The sequence below is a fragment of the Notothenia rossii genome (assembly GCF_949606895.1).
Source record: "Notothenia rossii genome assembly, chromosome: 5".
NCBI classification, from domain to species: domain Eukaryota; kingdom Metazoa; phylum Chordata; class Actinopteri; order Perciformes; family Nototheniidae; genus Notothenia; species Notothenia rossii.
In genome coordinates, this window is record NC_136903.1 from 62,074,195 (window position 1) to 62,093,184 (window position 18,990).

Genomic DNA, 18,990 nt, shown 5'->3' on the forward strand with positions numbered 1-18,990 from the left:
GAGCGGAACAGATTTATTTTCAACATCATTTGTGTTGTGTGGTTTAAACATTTCACATTTTGTTTTACAACAAAACCCACAGACACCCCGTCTCATGCTGTGATCATATCATGTAGAAATGGAAAGATCCCCATGTTTATGAGTTGTGGATGTTTATTGTCCTTGGATTTTCCTTCCATGCTGCAACATAAACGCTGAGCAGAGGCTGGCGGTAAAGTCGAAGGAGAAGAAGATATTACATTTAAGTGTTTTGGTGTTTCACTTGCGATATAAATCTTTTGAAAAACACCTTTAAATAGATCGGAGAAAGGCACGTAATGAATAATCCGCCTTAGTAAGGAACTGATGTGTGTTTTGGCAGAGTGCAGGGTTTGCTTTCAAGGATTACATTTGCTTAAACTAAACCAAGAAGCACAGTGACTCACACTTGCCACCATCACATCCATCATGTTGTTAATATTAGGCAATCTGATGCATAAAGTATAAACACAGCAGCATTAGCTTCATAAAAACATTTTAAAAAGGGGTTTTGCTTTCATTAACAGTGCCAAAATTCTCTCATGGACAGTATCAATCAGCTGTTATCATAATCCAATATTAAAAACGGATCCATCCAATAGCATCTTAGAGTAGAGACCTGAGTCAATATCCCCCTCCAGTTATCATGTGACTGGAGCTCCACACTTCATAACAGCTGAGTCCGTTCCATTTTATGTGTTAATTTTAATAATTGGCAATCGGAGAGCAGTGTATTTCAACTGAGGGTCGAAGGTTTTTCATATTTGGTTCAAACCATGGTTGCAGGATTTGGAAAAAAATAACTAATTGCGATTATTTCATCAAGGGTGGCGAAAAAACCAAAAAGACCAACCAACACAAGCAGATCTAAACATTAACAACAACGGAGGGAAACTCAATACTACTGTTTAGGGCTGCACGATTTGGGGAAATAATCTAATTGCGATTTTTCTGACAGATATTGCGATTCGATTTGCGATATATATTTTTTTAAGCGACCCAACGGAAGTTTATTGTAAAATGCGGCCATAACTCCGGCTAGGAAGGTCGTATCAACATCCTCCCGTCTCTAGCACCCCTGCGGGTGAGCTAGAGTGAAAGAACTAAACTTACATGAAACTTCCGTTGGGTGGCTTTAAAGTAGAGCTTCAGTTTAAGATTCACCCTGTAATAGATGTAAAACATGTGATGGAGCATTACTAACCTGACTCAGATGGTTTGTTTCACCAAACCATCTAGGAAAGCTCCATTGGAAGCCATTTGGAAAAGTAGTTCAAAAGTACTTGGCAGGTGATTGGAGCAATCTGTCTATCACCTTCTATCATGGGCCACTTTGGATTGGTTAACAATGACTGGTACATGTGGAGCACAGCACTTCTGATTGGTGTGGATGACTGACACACAAGAAGAACAAAAAAAATCGCAGGCTTTGTGATTTGATGATTGCATCATTTAAAATCGCGATTTCGATTTAAAATCGATTAATCGTTCAGCCCTACTACTGTTTTGTAGAAGGGCCGACCGTCAGTTCTCTATATGTGGTTCAGACTTCCCTGCATCCAGAGCCATATTATGTACTCTACCTTAAACAGAACCTTTTACGATGGAGAATATTCTGTATACAGCAAGCAGACATCCAAAGCCACTGAAGAAAACAGTGCACCAAAAAACCAAGCGACTGGGATATTCAACAATAAAATGGGCTTAGGGATGCATGGCCTTACAAACGTAACACCAGCAATTTTGACCAACCAATCCACTGACCGACCACCAGGTCGGCACTATTTGGTAATCTGATAAAAAAAAAAAGAGCTGATCAGTTTGACATTTTATTTTGTAAAGTATGTGGGACCGCAGTTAATGTTGTTTGGTGCAGGGTCACGGGTTCAGGCTGGTTGGGGTTGTAACTATGTGAGCTAGCGTTCAGGCTAACAATAGCATTCCATAGGGTTGTAAAACATACTGCCTCTTGTCAAACACTCGACTGTCACTAATCACTGTCTTTACAATCAGCGTCCTACCTTCAGTGGCGTGTTCTATGTCATCATGCGGTTATAAAACAGGCACATGAACAAACAATCTTTCTAAACGAGGTCACTCCCTCCTCCTGCCAGGTTAAGACTTTAGGAAATTCTATCAGACTTATCTATGTGCAGTTTAATTTCAATGGCCCTTTTCTAGTCCTTTTCATTTTGTGGTAACTATAACTTTTGAATATTGATCGGAACAAAGATAATATTTTGTCTGCAGCCAGTGACATGTTCTTGTCTCAGACTCATTTTTTTCTTTTAAACATGAATGACAAAAATCACAATCAGTTTCAGTTCATGAAAAGGTTTTGTTCTTCATTATCTTCCATCAGACCGTCCCCTTTTCAGCTGCTGTTCTCCTCCCTCCTCTCTGCCTCTGCAGACACACCTGCTCTGCATACTAAAGCAGCAGCCTGCACCTCCCTCCTCCTACACAGAAACACACACTCACTCAATATGCAAACTTTCTGCTGACCACACCTTCCCCATGGAGAGGAACTTTTTTCTTTCTTGTTGCACCCAGTAATAGAACACACACACACACACACACACACACACACACACACACACACACACACACACACACACACACACACACACACACACACACACACACACACACACACACACACACACACACACACACACACACACACACACACACACACACACACACACACACACACACACACACACACACAGGGCACGTCAAACACCCAACATCGAGCTGGTGAGTGTGTTTTGGTCTAGACAACGGTGTGTATGTGTGTGTGTCTGTGTGTGTGTGTGTAAGTGACTGTGTGAGAGAGAGAAAGTGTCGCAGCACGCCAGACAGAGTAACAAGAGAGCGAGAGGGGCCAGGAATGCAGGAGACCACACCCATATCTGCAGTCATGTGACCAGGGTGGAAAAAGGAAATCCCCACACTGCAGAGAGAGGCTGAGGTCTGGTATGCAACCACACACACACACACACACACACACACACACACACACACACACACACACACACACACACACACACACACACACACACACACACACACACACACACACACACACACACACACACACACACACACACACACACACACACACACACACACACACACACACACACACACACACACACACACACACACACACACACACACACACACACACACACACACACACACACACACACACGTCATCGCAGGAAACAGTACTAGTGTGGACTCGCTGCCAGTTTCCTGTTTGTCTCTTTGTTAAATGTAACCCGTTCTCTTAGCCCCTTAACCCTCACTGGGCACGTAGTGCAGCTGTTTTTTTTTTTCAAACTCCATCCAAACCCAGAGAACTTTATTAAAAAATAATAATATGGATGGCAAGGTTTACAACCCGCAAAATAAATTGGTCTGAATGTGTGGATCTGAATATTCGAATAGATACGTGTCTTGGAATGGCTCAATGAAACTAAGATGTCATATATAGAGATGTCCCGATCCGATCACGTGATCGGGGATCGGAGCCGATCACGTGATTTTCAAAAGATCGGAATCGGGAGAAAAAAAATCGGGGATCGGGATTTTTTTTTTATTATTATTTTTTTTTTAATACTTCTAAAAAAAATTTTTATTCAATGTTACAAAACAAAATGACCATGTTCAAGTCTTAAAGTCATCCTGAGGCCTTAGTTTTGGTTTCAAATTACAGAACATCATGTATGTGTTGCTTCTTTGGGGCTTGTCTTCATAGACCTGGTTGCTTATTTCTCTCAAATCTGGCAACAGAGTGGGCAGGGCGCAGTGTCTAATTGTAGCAGTAAGCTAACGAGTACTGAAAGCTTTATTTTGTTTTGATCCAATGCTGCACAACTGAACTGATCCAATGCTGCTGTGAAAGAAAGAAGCAATATCCATGTTGGATAGAATATCCAATTTAAATTAAAAATAACCTTAAGGGACAACTTGAATACTTTTTTTTCTCTTAATGCATTGCATAAAGATCGGATCGGGAAAAATCGGTATCGGCAAATTGTCAAAATCAAGTAATCGGAATCGGATCGGGAGCAAAAAAAGGTGATCGGGACATCCCTAGTCATATAGTCTATTTCTAAGATCCAAGATAAGATACGAAATAAAGATAACTTGTACAATCTAACAAATTAACCGTCTGTATGGGATTAAATGACATTGATGTTGAATATGTTATGTAAATGAAAAATAGGTGGGAGCGTGTGATCCACTTTGGATCAGGCGTGAGCTCATTTTGGTGATATATCAAAGACTCTTTGCATCCTGATTGGTTGATAACCTGAACATTACTGAACACTGAGGAGCTGCTGTTGATCAGGGTTCAGCTGGTGTCAACAATTAATGTTTCGTCAAGCGCTCTCACTGGGATACACAATACTGATGATGAGTGATGAAAGTGAGAGCTGTGTGAATTATTAAATCTCTCCACCTGATGTCTGCAAACATGAACTGAAGGTTGCAAATATATGCAAATACTCGTCTGAGTGCTTACACAAAAGCAAATATGAGCAGAGATTTGTACATTAGGTATTAAGGTTTGAGCTTAAAGACCGTTTGAAGCGGGTTTTTTGCCAAAACAGGATTTACTGAATTCAGGTAATATTAATCAAACTGCTAGGTAAATGTATTTTCAGAATGTCTTTTATCTATTTTTGCACAAGAACTCTTCATTTTCCATCATCAGTCAAACTTATAGTATCAACTCAAAGGCTCCAAACCTTTCTGTGTTTTCTTTGGGTTTCAATCATTTTTGGGCTTTTGCATTGTGAGCACAGAATTGATCTTCAAGCAGATAAATGCTTTTCATCACCGCATCTACTGTCCAATCAGAGGTGAGAAGGGGTGGGCTTTACCAACTGAACAACAACGGTAATTTTTACCCTACGACAACAGCAAACATCGAGTTAGGCAGAACATAAATCCAATGCTTTAAACTACCAGTGGGGTGTGCAAACTAACAGCAAGACCATCATCATCACTATCACCTTTCCAAATGGATTAAACTGCAAAAACAGAATTGACAGACAAGTGACAGGCATCTAAAAACAGATGTCCTCATTGCTGTGTTAAAACACGGTCCACTCAGTCTTTGGTTCCATGTTGAAAGCTCATACCTGGGATTCCTGTCTGACTGGCTGGATGACTGGACAGTTTACACAACCTGAGGCCCCACAGTCCATTGTACGTGTGTGTGTGTGTGTGTGTGTGTGTGTGTGTGTGTGTGTGTGTGTGTGTGTGTGTGTGTGTGTGTGTGTGTGTGTGTGTGTGTGTGTGTGTGTGTGTGTGTGTGTGTGTGTGTGTGTGTGTTAGTCCTCTATTCTTTAGTCTTTTCCCATTCCTGCTCAGAGCATCAAACTACGGCAAGCTCTGTCTTCAGACATTAAAAGCATATGAACGAATCCCAGTCCAAGAGTAACACATTCATTCATCTGCTCATGTCCGCACGCACAGTCCACATACTAAACTTCATGACCGCACCAGTTGGACACGCCAAGAACGTGTGAAAACGCCTAGGCAGAAAATCAATGTTCAAGATACACTCAGAAATGTGAATAGGGCTTCTAATGCTGTACCCATGAAAACACATGCATGAAAGATAAGGGTTAGACAGCTTCAGGAAACAAAAAGCATACCCAAAACACTTAAACAAATGGTTGCTAAAATGTAATTGTAAATACCTATGAAAAACGTTGCCACAGAAGAAATAGTCAATATAAAAAGGTAAAAGTAAGTAGTAAAGTAAGGCAAATATCTTGGTCTCATTGAGATTATATCAAGTCCTTGAGGTTTGCACTGGCACTACCAAGCCCATCCTGTTTTGACTAGTGGAATTTACTTCCTTCGCCAGTGTTTTCAAAAATCAACTTACTCGTTTACCATTAAGTGAGTCTAGTTTAAACCGTGTATTTCCCCTGAAGCTTCTGTGGGAGTATCTAGTCGCTATCCTATATTTTAAGGATTTAACAATACAAGTAATGGAAGTAGCAGTCTGACTGGGGTACATAGGAACATAGAAATGGGGAATGCTCACAGCGTGGGATGCATTACAATATTGAGCGCACTTTTTAACATTTTAAAATGGCATATTTTGACATTTAAAACAAAGCAATATAACTGAGAGCTGAAAAGATGTATTAATCGATAAGAAAAATGGCAGAAATAAATAATTGTCAACCATTCCAAATATCAGTCAACACTAGAAGTAGAGTCATATATCACCAATATTCTAAACTAGTTGGTGCTGGTATTCTTGTTTTTATATTTCAGGAAACTGAATAACCTTGGGTTTTGGACTTTGTGTTGGACAAAGCTATACATTATAATATGTCAACTAGAGTTTGGCAAATTTGTAATTAACATTTTCACAATTTATCTTGGATTTTAAAGATCAAATGATGACTTGATTAATAAAGAAAGTCATCATCAAATTAGTAGATGATGAAAGTATTTGTTAGGCACTTGAGTGCCTGTTTACAGCGATTCCCTTTATCAGATAAAGTGGAATGGCTGAAGGCATCGAGACAAAGAGGTGGAGAATTGCTAATAAACTCAGAAGGACATAGGAGACGGCGGCATAGAGGACGCGTCCTTCATGTCGTATTAAACCAAAGAAAAGCATCGGGGAGAAGACAGATCCGAACGGAGCAGAGCAGCAACATCTGGAGGACGTCCAGAGATTTAATAATCCTATTTACAGCCTGAAGCTAAGCCTTCACTGCAGAATCCTGATCCATACTGATCATACAAATGCACTGAAAAAGACCTCTTTGTGTGAGTGATTGTGTGTGTTGGGCAGGCACATCAGACACTGGTCAGTCCCCAGGTGTGAATGTTCAGGAGGAGCAGTCAGATAAAGCCTCCATTGTCGCAGCAGATGAAGGAAAACTCACAGCGGGACGGAAAGATTTAGAGCCCCGTGTCCCTTTAATGTTTGTGCTTTTCATTGAACAGTATTGTGCATTAGGGTTTTCTATAGTAGGGGAGGTAGTCACGCTGCAGTCGAGCCAAGTACTTTATCTCAATGATGGGATGGAGGTTTTCTAGTCACAAATAAAAGTTGGAGCCTAAAGCCATTTTCATCTCACTGTGGCTGTTACTGTTTGTTATATTGCCTTCTGCAATATGTAAACTCCTCCACTGGACAAATAGTGCAGAATATGTCCATGTCTGGTGATAATACTGATTATTATCAAATAATGGTAATGCAACTGGATTTTTGTTGACTTGATGCAAACCAAATTACATTTGCATCGACCTAATAAAGGCCTCTTAACTGTGAGATAATCATACCATGGGATTTCATGAGCTCTTACTTAAATATATAAACACCTGTTATTACCAAAATACCATACTTCGGTCATTTAACAACCACTGAACCACCACCATATCAACTGAGCAAACTTCGTCCACTGAGGGAAGCCATTAGGTGTGGCTGAATTTTTATTTTTGTAATGACCATAGTCAGTAATTCATTTTCAAAATCAAAACTATGAATTTTTCTGCTGTGATTTAAAATTGATTAAACATTATTCAAAATAATAATAATAATTAACTTTGGAGTGAAAGTGTAGTTGAGATGGCTGCAGCTTTACAGGACATCAAAACGGAATCGTCTTATTTATGAGATATAAGCTACAAACCTATGCTAACTAAAAAATCCTGAAAATGACATAACATTGACGATAAATCGCTGCTTATTGGTTAGAGACCAGAGATGGAGTACGATGAGTCGGATTCGAGTGCCGATTTTCGAGACTCGTGACTCGACCTTTCGCACTGATTTACGCGACTCGGACTAGTGAATTCTCGTGCACTATGACTTGGACTTGTGAATTCTCGAGCACGATGACTTGGACTCGGACTTGTGAATTCTCGAGCACGATGACTTGGACTTGGACTTGTGAATTCTCGAGCACGATGACTTCGAATCTGACTCGTGAATTTTTCCCCCCACGATGACTCGGACTCGTCTTGTACATTGACGCTCTGACTTGGACTCGAGCATGTTTTCTCTGGAGTCTGATGTTCTCTAACCTGGCGTGTGCACCTGCGAGGCGAGTTCATGTACTGGGCCCCGCTATTCCAGTCTAAAGATGTCTAGAGACACACCCCACATCGTGCTGTATGCTTTCACACATTCTGCTTCCACATTGGGGAAGAGCAGCGCAAAATGCTCGTTATGTGGAAAAAATATTGAAGAGAAGGCTCCGTAACACATTACTCTAAGGATCGAGTTCAGATATATAGGCTGTCTTGAATACTATCATCAGAGTAACGTGATCTACTCAATAAATAAAGATTCACACATGGCTACTTAACATGCAGAATGTCATCATTTTGCATGCTAAGTAGCCATGTGCTTTCTGGGGCGTCCCCGGCTGAATGATGGTCAGACTCTCTAAGTGATGGGTAATAGGGTAATTGTTTTTAACTTAAAGGTATCAGCTAGAAATATCTCCAGTTAATTACTTACAATAAGGCAATTGTTTTTTGTATCACAGGTTTTCTGAAATAGCATGGTTAAATAGGCAAATTAGCCATTATCTCATTAAATGTGTGCATATTTTAACACATTTCAGGAATCGAAATCTGAACTTTGGATAAAGCCAGGTTCAAAATTCTTGTTTCATTTTGTATTTATATTAGTATCTAAGGCTTTTACAGAAGGGATATTGGATATCTCTTTTTATCACTCCATAAATCAGAAAATACTGTCAACAGCCCTAAAATATCAATTTTCGCCATGTTTTTAGGTATACAATGTTGTATAATTCAGGCTATGAATGATATATGAACAAACCCTTCGGTAAAAGCCTTCATAATATTGATAGGAATATAACTGGAAGGTTTTGTGTATCTACGTGCTACTGAAGTTGACATTTCGAACTCAGAGTAGGAGAAAAAACTCATTTTAAGAAAACGACCTTTAAAGATTGCCGTGAGGCGCTAGCTAAACCCTCCTGTTCTTTGGATGACAGCTTGCGCATCGACGCACTCCGTGAAGGTATTTCATGTTTGGGGTCATTTGTTTTTTGTATAAACTTGCTTCGTGCAAGTGACAATTGTTGTCGTCTTCTCTGTAAACGTTTTTTTCGCCGTTCTTTTGTCCATTTTGAGATTTCAATTTCTAGCGGAAAGCTAACCAGGAAGTGTTTTAGCACACCACGTGACGTATCTGAACGAATCACGTTGTCAGAAATTGACACCAGCCAATGAGATTTTGTTTCTTGGTTTAAGACCCCTTTGTACTTTCACGATTGGTTGCTGATACAAAGGAAAATACCATATTTGGATCCGATGAGATTGTGCAGGAGAGACACAGCTTTCCAACGATATCTCTGATGACATGGTGCACACAGCGGTCGCGGTACTTTATGTTACGTTAGAATGCTAACTTTTGGTGAATTTAGGAGAAATCTACTGACGCAAATAGACAAACTATAGTAAAATAAACACTTAAATGTGTATTTTGTACGTTTTCCTTCCAAAAGCCTGAAAGAAAACATGTTATAGAATCAAAATAGCACAAAATCTCAAAATTGACCAGTGCTTGAAAAACGATGTTTTTGCCTGCCGTGTCTCGCCTTAAATATAGTTAGACATATTAAAGGTAATTTACAATAATAAAAATAATAATAATAATATTAGTAATAAGCTTTATGTTTGTATAGCACCTATTACAAGAATTGTAGCCAAACTTGCTTTACAGCAGTTCAATAGCCACATTATAATAACATCACAGGATAAAAGGAATGTAGAGGAGCAGCTACATTTCAACACATATATCCACGAAGGTTAATACATAAAGACTTGTGACTCGGACTTGACTTGGACTCTTCTTGGGTGACTCGGACTAGGACTCGGACACAGGTAATGATGACTCGGACTCGACTCGGACACTCCTTGGGTGACTCGGACTTGAACACAGGTAATGATGACTCGGACTCGACTCAGACACTCATTGGACTCGACTACGACTCTCTCTAGGTGACTCGGACTTGGACTCGAAGAGTGGTGACTCGAGTGACTTGGACTTGTGAATTGGCACATTAAAACATATTAAAACAGACAATATGTCCGATTGGAGACTGAGGGGAAAATGAATGGACGTTCCGTGTAGGAAACGGTGGGAAAAAACTGATGATCCAGATGCTATCTTGAGCAAAAACAGGTTAATTGTTTGTTTTCAATGACTACGATGACTCAGCAGGAGTTCCCAGTTCTGAACTCACCACCAGAGGAACGTTTACTGTAAACGCTGCTCAGCTTTGCAGCAACAAACGCCACAACATTTAGATACTGGCAACATTAGACGCACTGCAAACCATTCCTTTTTTGAAATGTAATGAGTATTTTCTGTTAAAGTTGCTAAATTGATGAGTGTGTGGGAGATGAGGTCCTCCACAAGTGCAGTGATTGATGAAGTGTGTTAAAAATGTATAGCAGGGGTAGACATTAAGGGTAAAATTCCCGGGGTGTCTAAATAGTGCTTCCGGGCCAGCGGGCCATTTATGATGTCGAGCCCTGTATAGTAATGTGAGTGAATGTGTGTTTGTGTTCATGTTCAACAGTAAACACAGCTGGAAGACATGCAGGCTGAGCAACACACAGAAACTAAACGTGAATTATATAATGATTGTGCTTCACCTACAGATCTAAAATCGGGGTGATGGGTTGAAGCCAACATTCCTCCCCAGCTTTGTATCTCTTTAAACTTTTGACAGGCTGTGGCCACGCCCAGTTTTGAGCAGTTCAATTAAATGCAATGAAACACACCGCCCACAGATTATGTTTCAGTCAGATACACTTCACATGAAAGGAGATAAAGATGCACAAAATGCCGTTTCCCTGTGACTTTAATATTGCAGCAGGAAATGAAATGTTCTTCCAATGTCCAAGTTTGTGTTTAGCCCTTTCCGGTTTCAACATGAAAACGCCCGCTGTGGACAAAGCCAGCACAATAAGGGAAAAAAAGGTATACCAATTTTAGTGAGGAAGTACTTGACTGTTATACACAAAAGCCTGACCTCAACCCCATCCATACAATTGGGATCTGCAGATCTGCATAATTTCCCTACAATAATTCACTCCCAAACCCTGTGTCCACAAGCTTTTTTATTGTTTCTACGACAACAATATCTCAATACCATATCGCATGGTGATATGGTGTTGAGATATCGCTTGCCCTCATGGGTTTTATCATCTGTTAGGGTTACCACGTATTTATTTGACATAAACCAAGATCACCCACCGGAAGATTCTGGCTCTCACACTTTGTATAAACGAGGTTCACTGCTCAGTCGGACAAGTGTAGAGTTGGTACAGAGATAAAAGTACAACACCTGCCGGCCGATCTGCTCAAATAAACAGGTTTTTGATATTTGTTTTGATAGATTTTGTCTGAAAGGCACAGTCAAAAACAAGCTTCTCCTCCAATTACAACAGTGACGTCCCCAGCAATTTCTGAGGAAGTTGAAACCCTTTCAAATTCGAAGTGCTCAGAGCGGCCGCAACACAAATGGCGTAAAGCAAAAAAAAAAATGCAGGGTTGGCGTGCGCTCTCTCCTCATTGGAATCAATGGAAAAAAGGGTGCTGTGGAGACGGGCCCTTCCTCTCCATGTTCTTCTCTACCTCAGGATTCAAACTCTTTGTGCAGAATATTCATGTTCCTCCTCCTATTCCCACTCTAACCTGCGTGCTCTTTGAAGGGGATCTCCTTTGAAGTGCGTCAGCATCTGTGCAGAGGAGACCTTCCCAATTATCTGCCACTGTAACGAGCTCCATGGGGCCACAGGGCGGGGTCCCAGCTTTGATGTGGCCCAGGTGAAGTACCTGCAGCTGGGTTCAGAGTCAGCTGACAGGTGGAGCCCCATGCACAATAAAAACCCTTTAATCAAACACTATCACACCGATCACTATGTCTTTCTGAAAAGTCAGATTTTCCAGTGACTCATCCTTTGTTTTCCCTCCACATACTGCTGGCAATGAACTCAAAGAGGAAATGAAACAACCAAATTAGGACTCAGAAGTTACTGTTGTTAGCAGTTTTTCTCTTGGTTCATTCAAATGCACTGTACTTTGATTATGTTTTTTCTTATCTTATTTGCTGCGACCAGCTGCTCTATAATCTGCTGTCGGTCTCTACCATAGGTCTCTACACACATTTATTTCTGAGATTTGCGTCAAAGAACCGAGAAATTTGGCATGGAGGTCAAATGTTTTTGAGTGTGTGTGTGTGAATGCTAGATGCATGCACAGATGTGTTTGCAGCTTGCCAATGTGTGATTTGAAGACCTTTCCGATACGTTTAGTTTGACTTTTGAATATTTACGACCCCCCATCAGAGCCATGAGATGCTCCTTTCTCCTGCTGCAGCTACATGTCTAACCTCTCAGGCTGTTGGCTGCAGTTGGTAGTGCTGCTGAATGCTATGACTCAGGTTTCAGGACTGTTTCTGTTTGTACAAACTGCCGGCTGTGTAATAAATAACAGATTATAAAAAGGGAGGGACTGTACATGAGAGAAATGGCAGCTTGTGAAACATGAAAAAGCTGAGAGGGAAGGAAAAGAAGCCGATTGTTGCTCGACATTTCCTTCTTGATAAACAGCAGCAGAAACAGTGAGTGCTGATTTGGAGACGGAAGCTTCTACAGTTGCAGGGGAGTGGGGGTCGTATATGTTTGGGGAAGTTGTCAGGCTAATAGGGCTGCTCTTTAAAGATTGAGATAAGCTGCTTCCCACAGCTGTTTATAAATCACTGACGTTTGCCCTGTTGTTAAAACCAGAGCTGCAGATCACATGTGAAGCAGCTCAATGACTCACACTCATTCATTCATTCAGGTGCTGCACCTCCTCATTTGGACTGTACCTGCGTTAACCCAGTGCATGACATTAAGGATTTTGGGAGATGGCCCTGTTGGCCATCTAAGCTAATATACAGATGGCCCTGAGCCCAATAGAGATTGCCCTGAAAAATGCGCGCGGACGAAATGGCACGAAGGGTTTGGGGGGACTCCCCCTAGAACATTTAGATTTTTCCAGGTCTTACTGTAGATGTCTGGTGCATTCTCTAGACTGATTATAAGATGAACCACCACAATATTATATTGTACAATTTCAATTTTATTCTTCATTTCACTTGTTTGTTTGTTCTTGTTTGCTCGCTTTCATGCCCTGCATAGCTATAAGAAATACTTAAGTTGTTGGTCAAAACACTTTCCTCCTTCCCAGATGTAAAAAAGTAGAAAAGATTACATTCAGTTCTAACTTCCAAACATTATTTACACTATTATGGCTCCTGTTAAAAATGTTTGTAATGTTATCTACTGTAAGTTGGTCGAATGAATGCTTCCTCATCCGGAAGCTGACCGAGCAGACCCGAGCAGCAGTCGAGAGGAGCCGAGCGAATCCGCGAAGCACACAAAATGGTGACGTTGGAGTTCCCGTTAGCCGGCAAATCTAAATCTCTTCGGTCAAAATAATTTCCCTTTAGCGCAATACCGCTTCAGTTGCGCCACTTATGTGACAGAGAAGAAGAGTATGTGACAGACAATAATAGTCAATTCTAATGTCTAACACTTAAAGAGCATCTTGCAGGTTTTTATTTATTCTACATTTATGCTTAAACTTGCTTGAAAATTACAATTAAAATAGTGAATGCAGGATTTGATATGTTTTACGAGACATAAGGGCAGGCATTCAGAGGGAAAGGAGCAATTTTGAGCTCTGCTCTTAAAAACTGCTTTTTTTTAAGGTCATACGTCAAACGCGTCATATTACATCACGCAGGGGACACATCTCCGCTCTCTGACCGCGGGTATAGTAGAGTTGCGTTGAATAGAGCGGTTGTGTTTTAAGGAGCTGGTATTTTTCGGTAGTTTTACATTGTATTTCACCATTTGTAATCATGGTGCAGTATTGTGTTTGTGCAGGTTGCACAAATACCAGCCTGTCAGGACATCGAGTCCACAGTAAAAAGGACCGGAGCTAGAGTTCGTTCCTGGGTGCGTTGTGCATCCACCTCCCTGCAGCACATACAGCTTTATCAGGAAACCGTATTACTTCTCTCTCACCCCCTTCGCTGCTCTCTCTCCCCTCCGGTAAACGGCACCGTAAGACATTGCATTAGGTAACGCTGTGGTGGCTGTACTGCTCCAGCCGTCTCCTTTGTGTTTGTTTGTTTTCCCCTGTCTGTGTTGTTTGTGTGTGCGTGGTGGCTGTCACTCCTGGCTCCCGGCTCAACCTCCACTCACCTGCTGCAATCAGCTGCACACCCTCCCCGACTACACACCTGCTTTCCATCAAGCCATTTACAACGGCATATCAACGGAGGCTCCACGACCTTTCTCCGCCAGATCGTCAAGTCTCAGCCGTATCTCGCGTCTCTTCTCCGGTACACAGCACCGTAGTATGGAGTTGCATTAGGTAACGCAAGATACGGCTGATACTTGCGCATTAGTTTCTGTTATGGATCAGTATCAACAGTCCTGCCAGTAACGTTACTATATTATCAATACTACTTTAGTTATAGCCTGATATATGATAGCTAACTTCACAATGTTGTGATGTGACATTAGCTAACATTCTGTAGCTAACGCCGGTCACTCACCAAGATAGCTGCTAAGTTCTCCTCTGGTTCTCCTCACACCACAGCTCAATTTCCCGTTTTTGCCGTTATTTCTTCTAATCCTTGGCTGCTCCTGGTCTCTTGGACGCCTTGCAGGCTCATAATTATAAGGTTGTGGTCCGTCATATGCATTTGAATATTCATGTTCAACTTCTTCTGTGTCGAAACTAGCATTGGGACCCATGTTTATTAATACGTTACACCTGCCGCTCTCCCCCTTGTGTCCCCCGTGTTACGTCACACGCGGGAGGTCACGTGCCGAGGCTTTTTTATGCGGAAGTGAACATTTCTTACAAAAACGACGCTAGATGTCACTGTAGTGTATATTTCTGTATATTTTTTTGAAAATCTAGTGTATTCATCATTTTCCTACACATTTATTCACAGGTTTCTTTAACCTGGAAGTTGCTCTTTAATGTGGAGAAAGAGATGTCCTGTCTGGGTTGATTGTGCGTTGATCTGTTGGTAATGCCTCGGGGTTCTGGTGGGCATGTAAACAAATGCATAATGCTGCACTATACTTTGTGGCCTCACCCGGTTGCATAGCGACACTTATTGTTTAGGTGTCTTTTAATAAGCAGGTATTCATATCATTAGCTAGAACTAGCTGGATCTGATCGATATGGACATAAACGCGAGTGAAGTCTAATCTGACGGGAGAGAGAGATCAGCTGCTGCTGACGAGTCGACACGCAGCTCTGCATGATCACATGCAGCGGTGAGCGGAACAAAACACACACTTCAGGTTAGAATATCACTCGTAGATATTTTAATTACCTCTCAAACTACCGTAACTAGTTATAGATATGTTTAGTTTTACTGTCGGGTAACTCATTACTGGATCCGCGAGCTGCATGATACTGGCATAATAGATTGCCCGATCGGGCAACCAGCAGGTGAGGCTTCATTGCCCGAGCTAAATACTAGATGGCCCCGGGCCATCGGTTAGTCCTTAATATCGAGCCCTGGTTAACCCCCATAGTGAGCCTGTTGACCTAAAACAGTCATCATATTTAAAAAGTAGGTTATTGTTCAGAGCTCAGGGCCTCTCAAACAGCATGTAATAATTAGAGATGGGAAGCCTTTTTTTTCGACTTTTTAAATTATTTATTTAAGCAGGGGGATCAAATATAATTCACAAAATAATACATTAAAGAAATTATACTAATAATAATTAAAAAAGGATGATAAATTCAAAATGTGTTTCCTATGTGTGATGCAATACAAAATAATGATAATTCCATTCACAGTTGTCCGGGTCTGATAAGCTGATGACGTTGTTCCTGCTGACACCTGATCTTGTTGAACTGTGTGCTTTATACAGCTACAGGTCGCCTGACATGAACACTGATCTTTTATAGACTGAATTAAGATTGCTGGCAAAACTTGCTAAATCTAATCTAATGGCTTCCAAATGTACATCAACGTATAATTGATTGATATAAAAAAAACGAAAGTCAACTTTATTTGCCTCCCTGTTTACTCCTGTAACACTGCGTGCTTACGTTAGCGTTAATGGTATTTATTAAAAGTAGTGGTGGGCCGTTATCGGCGTTAACGTGCTGCGTTAACGTGAGACTCTTGTCGGCGATAAAAAAAAATATCGCCGTTAATCTATTCTCAAAGTTGGGTTGGGAGCTGGGTCTATACTACGCAAGCGATGATGACTTTCACCTTGATAATTTAGCGCGGATGTATACCTAGCCGAATTGCACTGTAGGGGGCGAGATCGAGTCTTTGACCTGTGTTTCTTCTACGGTCTATGGATCTGACCCCGGTCAAATCAGCCACATTAAACGTGACATGCTAACATGGATACAGCAGGAATGAAGCCGCGGGGTTTGCTTCAGGGGAAATTTATTTTTAAGAAGCTTCCCGATGGAAACCTCGACAAAAATAAGGTTGTTTGCACCTTGTGCAATGCGGAATTAGTTTACTGTAGGAGTTCATCCAGTCTCAAGTACCACCTAAACGCAAAGCATCCCTTAGCTAATGCGGAAGATGCCGGGCCGAGCACTGATGTAGCGCGGGGGAAGACTCGTCGTCAAACAACTATCTTTGAGTGCAACCGAGGCAAGCCCGTCAGCACAGCTCTATCAGTCAAGCTAACTAGTCTCCTCGCTCAGTGGATTGCCACCAGCTGCAGGCCCATTAGCGTGGTTGAAGATGACGGGCTCGAGCTTGTTCTCCAGGCGGCCACAGGTGACCCATCTTACAAACTACCTGCGAGGCGAACTATCATGAGGAGAATACATGACCAGCACGCAGAAGAGAAAGCTACGAAAGTTGAGAAGATGGTAGAGACGAGGTCTGTAGCACTGACTGGGGACCATTGGACGTCCGTTAACAACGACAACTACCTCGGCGTTACAGTACACCTCATCGATGCTAGCTGGGAACTTCACTCCTTCGCTTTAGGTATGCTACGTTATGTCATTTTTAAATTACATAATTTAATTTCGTAGCCTTTTAATTACCACCACGTTATGTTTGCTTCTTGATAATTGCTAGTTGTTTACTACTAGTAGTGAAATTATTCTAATTTACTTTGTCTGTCCGTTAGGTGTGATGAAAACAGAGGAGCGTCACTTTGCAGAAGCGTGTGCAAGGCAGTTCCTCGACGTCGCTAATCAGTGGGGGATAACTGACAAAATAAGCACTATTGGAACAGATAGCGCTCCTAATATGGTGGCAGCAGGGAGGATACTTCCATTCGAGCACTTGCCCTGTGTTGCGCATGTTGTACAGAGAGCTATTGTAGTGTCATTTCGGGAAGGTGGTTTTGATGGTGCACTGGCCAAGTGCCGTAAAGTGGTCGGACATTTCAAACACAGTCCGGCCAACTCAGACGAGCTAAATGTCCAACAATCCTCCCTTGGACAAGTTAAGGAGTCACTCGTGCAAGATGTTCCAACACGTTGGAATTCCACTCTTGAGATGATAAAGCGCGTGAGGCGCAACAGAGACGCACTGCACACAACGCTGTCGCTGCAGAAGCACAACCTGGCCCTCCCAACAAATGCGGATTATGAGAAGTTGGCAAAGCTAGAGAAACTGCTGGAGCCATGCAGGTATGGTCTAAAAAGATAGTGTGTTCATGAATTGGCATACAAGTTTTTAAATGTCACTTTGTATGTAAGAAACACCTGCCCTTAAATGTGTAATCTGAGTTAAATTAATCTGTCACTAATAATTTTTTTCTGTCTGTCTGTCTGTCTGTCTGTCTGTCTGTCTGTAGGTACATCACTGAGCTCCTTGGTGGAGATAAGTATGTATCCTGCTCTGTGGTTCTACCTGCCCTGTGCCACCTACAGCACGCGATGAACATCTCAGATGATGATCCTGCCTATATTGTGCGATTCAAGGCTGCCTTCATCAAGGACCTCAACCAGCGGAGGGAGAAAATAAACCTGGAATGGCTTAAGGTATGTCAGAGTGACCAGAAGATAACTACATTGTATGACCATAATAGACTGTAAAGCCAGATGAATAAGTCATGAAGAAATATGGAGGTTGGATTTGGAAAGTGACATTTTCATCAATCAATAATTATTATTTTTTATTCATCAAAGGTGGCGACTGCTCTAGATCCACGATTTAAGGACCTCAAGTGCTTGCCCAGAGCAGAGAGGGAGCCAGTGTGGGCAAAGCTAAGTGAGTTGATGAAGGGAGAAGAACCTGCTCTGCAGCCACTCAGGGAGGAGAACCCTGAGCCACCCAAGAAGAAAACAGCCCTGCTACTGATGGGATCCGACTCAGAATCAGATGAGGAGACACCAGAAGATAGTACAGTGGAGAGGTACAAGGTAGAGCCCAGTGCCAGTCTAGATCAGTGTCCACTGAAGTGGTGGTCAGAGCACACTGCTGTCTATGGTAAGATGGCCCAAATTGCCCGTAAATACTTGGGGACTCCTGCCACAACTGTCCCATGCGAGAGACTTTTTTCTTTAGCAGGCCATATTGTGCAGAAGAGGAGAGCTTGTTTGTCACCAGAAAATGTGAACAAACTGGTCTGCCTGAGTGACTGGTGGAAGAAGGAGAAATAGAGCTTTGACTGACACAAAGCTACTGACTGTAAACAGTTCATTACAACCTGTTATATAGGCCTACTGTTCAACTAAAAATAAACAGTTAATAAACACAAGTACATCTCATTGTCATTGATTTATTTTCATCACCAATTATCATAGAACAGCTTTCTCAAGCAGTTTGTGATGCATTTTGGAAACTGGAGATGAGCCCCTGGTCTAATGCACCACCTGGCTTGAGAAACCCGTTCTCAAAGACTTACTTTTAGTCA

At 41.7% G+C, this 18,990-nt stretch overlaps 2 protein-coding genes across 5 annotated transcripts in view; one reads left to right on the plus strand and one right to left on the minus strand.

Annotated features, from left to right (window-relative positions):
- LOC307039986 (plasma membrane calcium-transporting ATPase 1-like) overlaps positions 1 to 18,990 on the minus strand; it is a 141,757-nt gene that overhangs the window by 84,090 nt on the left and 38,677 nt on the right. The window lies entirely within an intron of this gene.
- On the plus strand, positions 13,746 to 18,839 carry LOC307041982 (E3 SUMO-protein ligase ZBED1-like). Its single transcript, XM_079685601.1, has 4 exons — positions 13,746 to 17,108; positions 17,254 to 17,761; positions 17,929 to 18,115; positions 18,263 to 18,839. Exons 1-4 carry the CDS (start codon positions 16,502 to 16,504, stop codon positions 18,734 to 18,736), a joined length of 1,776 nt encoding a protein of 591 aa, XP_079541727.1. The 5' UTR covers positions 13,746 to 16,501; the 3' UTR covers positions 18,737 to 18,839.

What these genes read in the sequence shown, in the direction of transcription:
- LOC307041982 (XM_079685601.1), top strand. Translation starts at nt 16,502, where the DNA reads ATGGATACAGCAGGAATGAAGCCGCGGGGTTTGCTTCAGGGGAAATTT. An exon ending in ACTTCACTCCTTCGCTTTAG is followed by an intron (nt 17,109 to 17,253) that starts GTATGCTACGTT and finishes TCTGTCCGTTAG; the next exon opens with GTGTGATGAAAACAGAGGAG. An exon ending in TAAACCTGGAATGGCTTAAG is followed by an intron (nt 18,116 to 18,262) that starts GTATGTCAGAGT and finishes TATTCATCAAAG; the next exon opens with GTGGCGACTGCTCTAGATCC.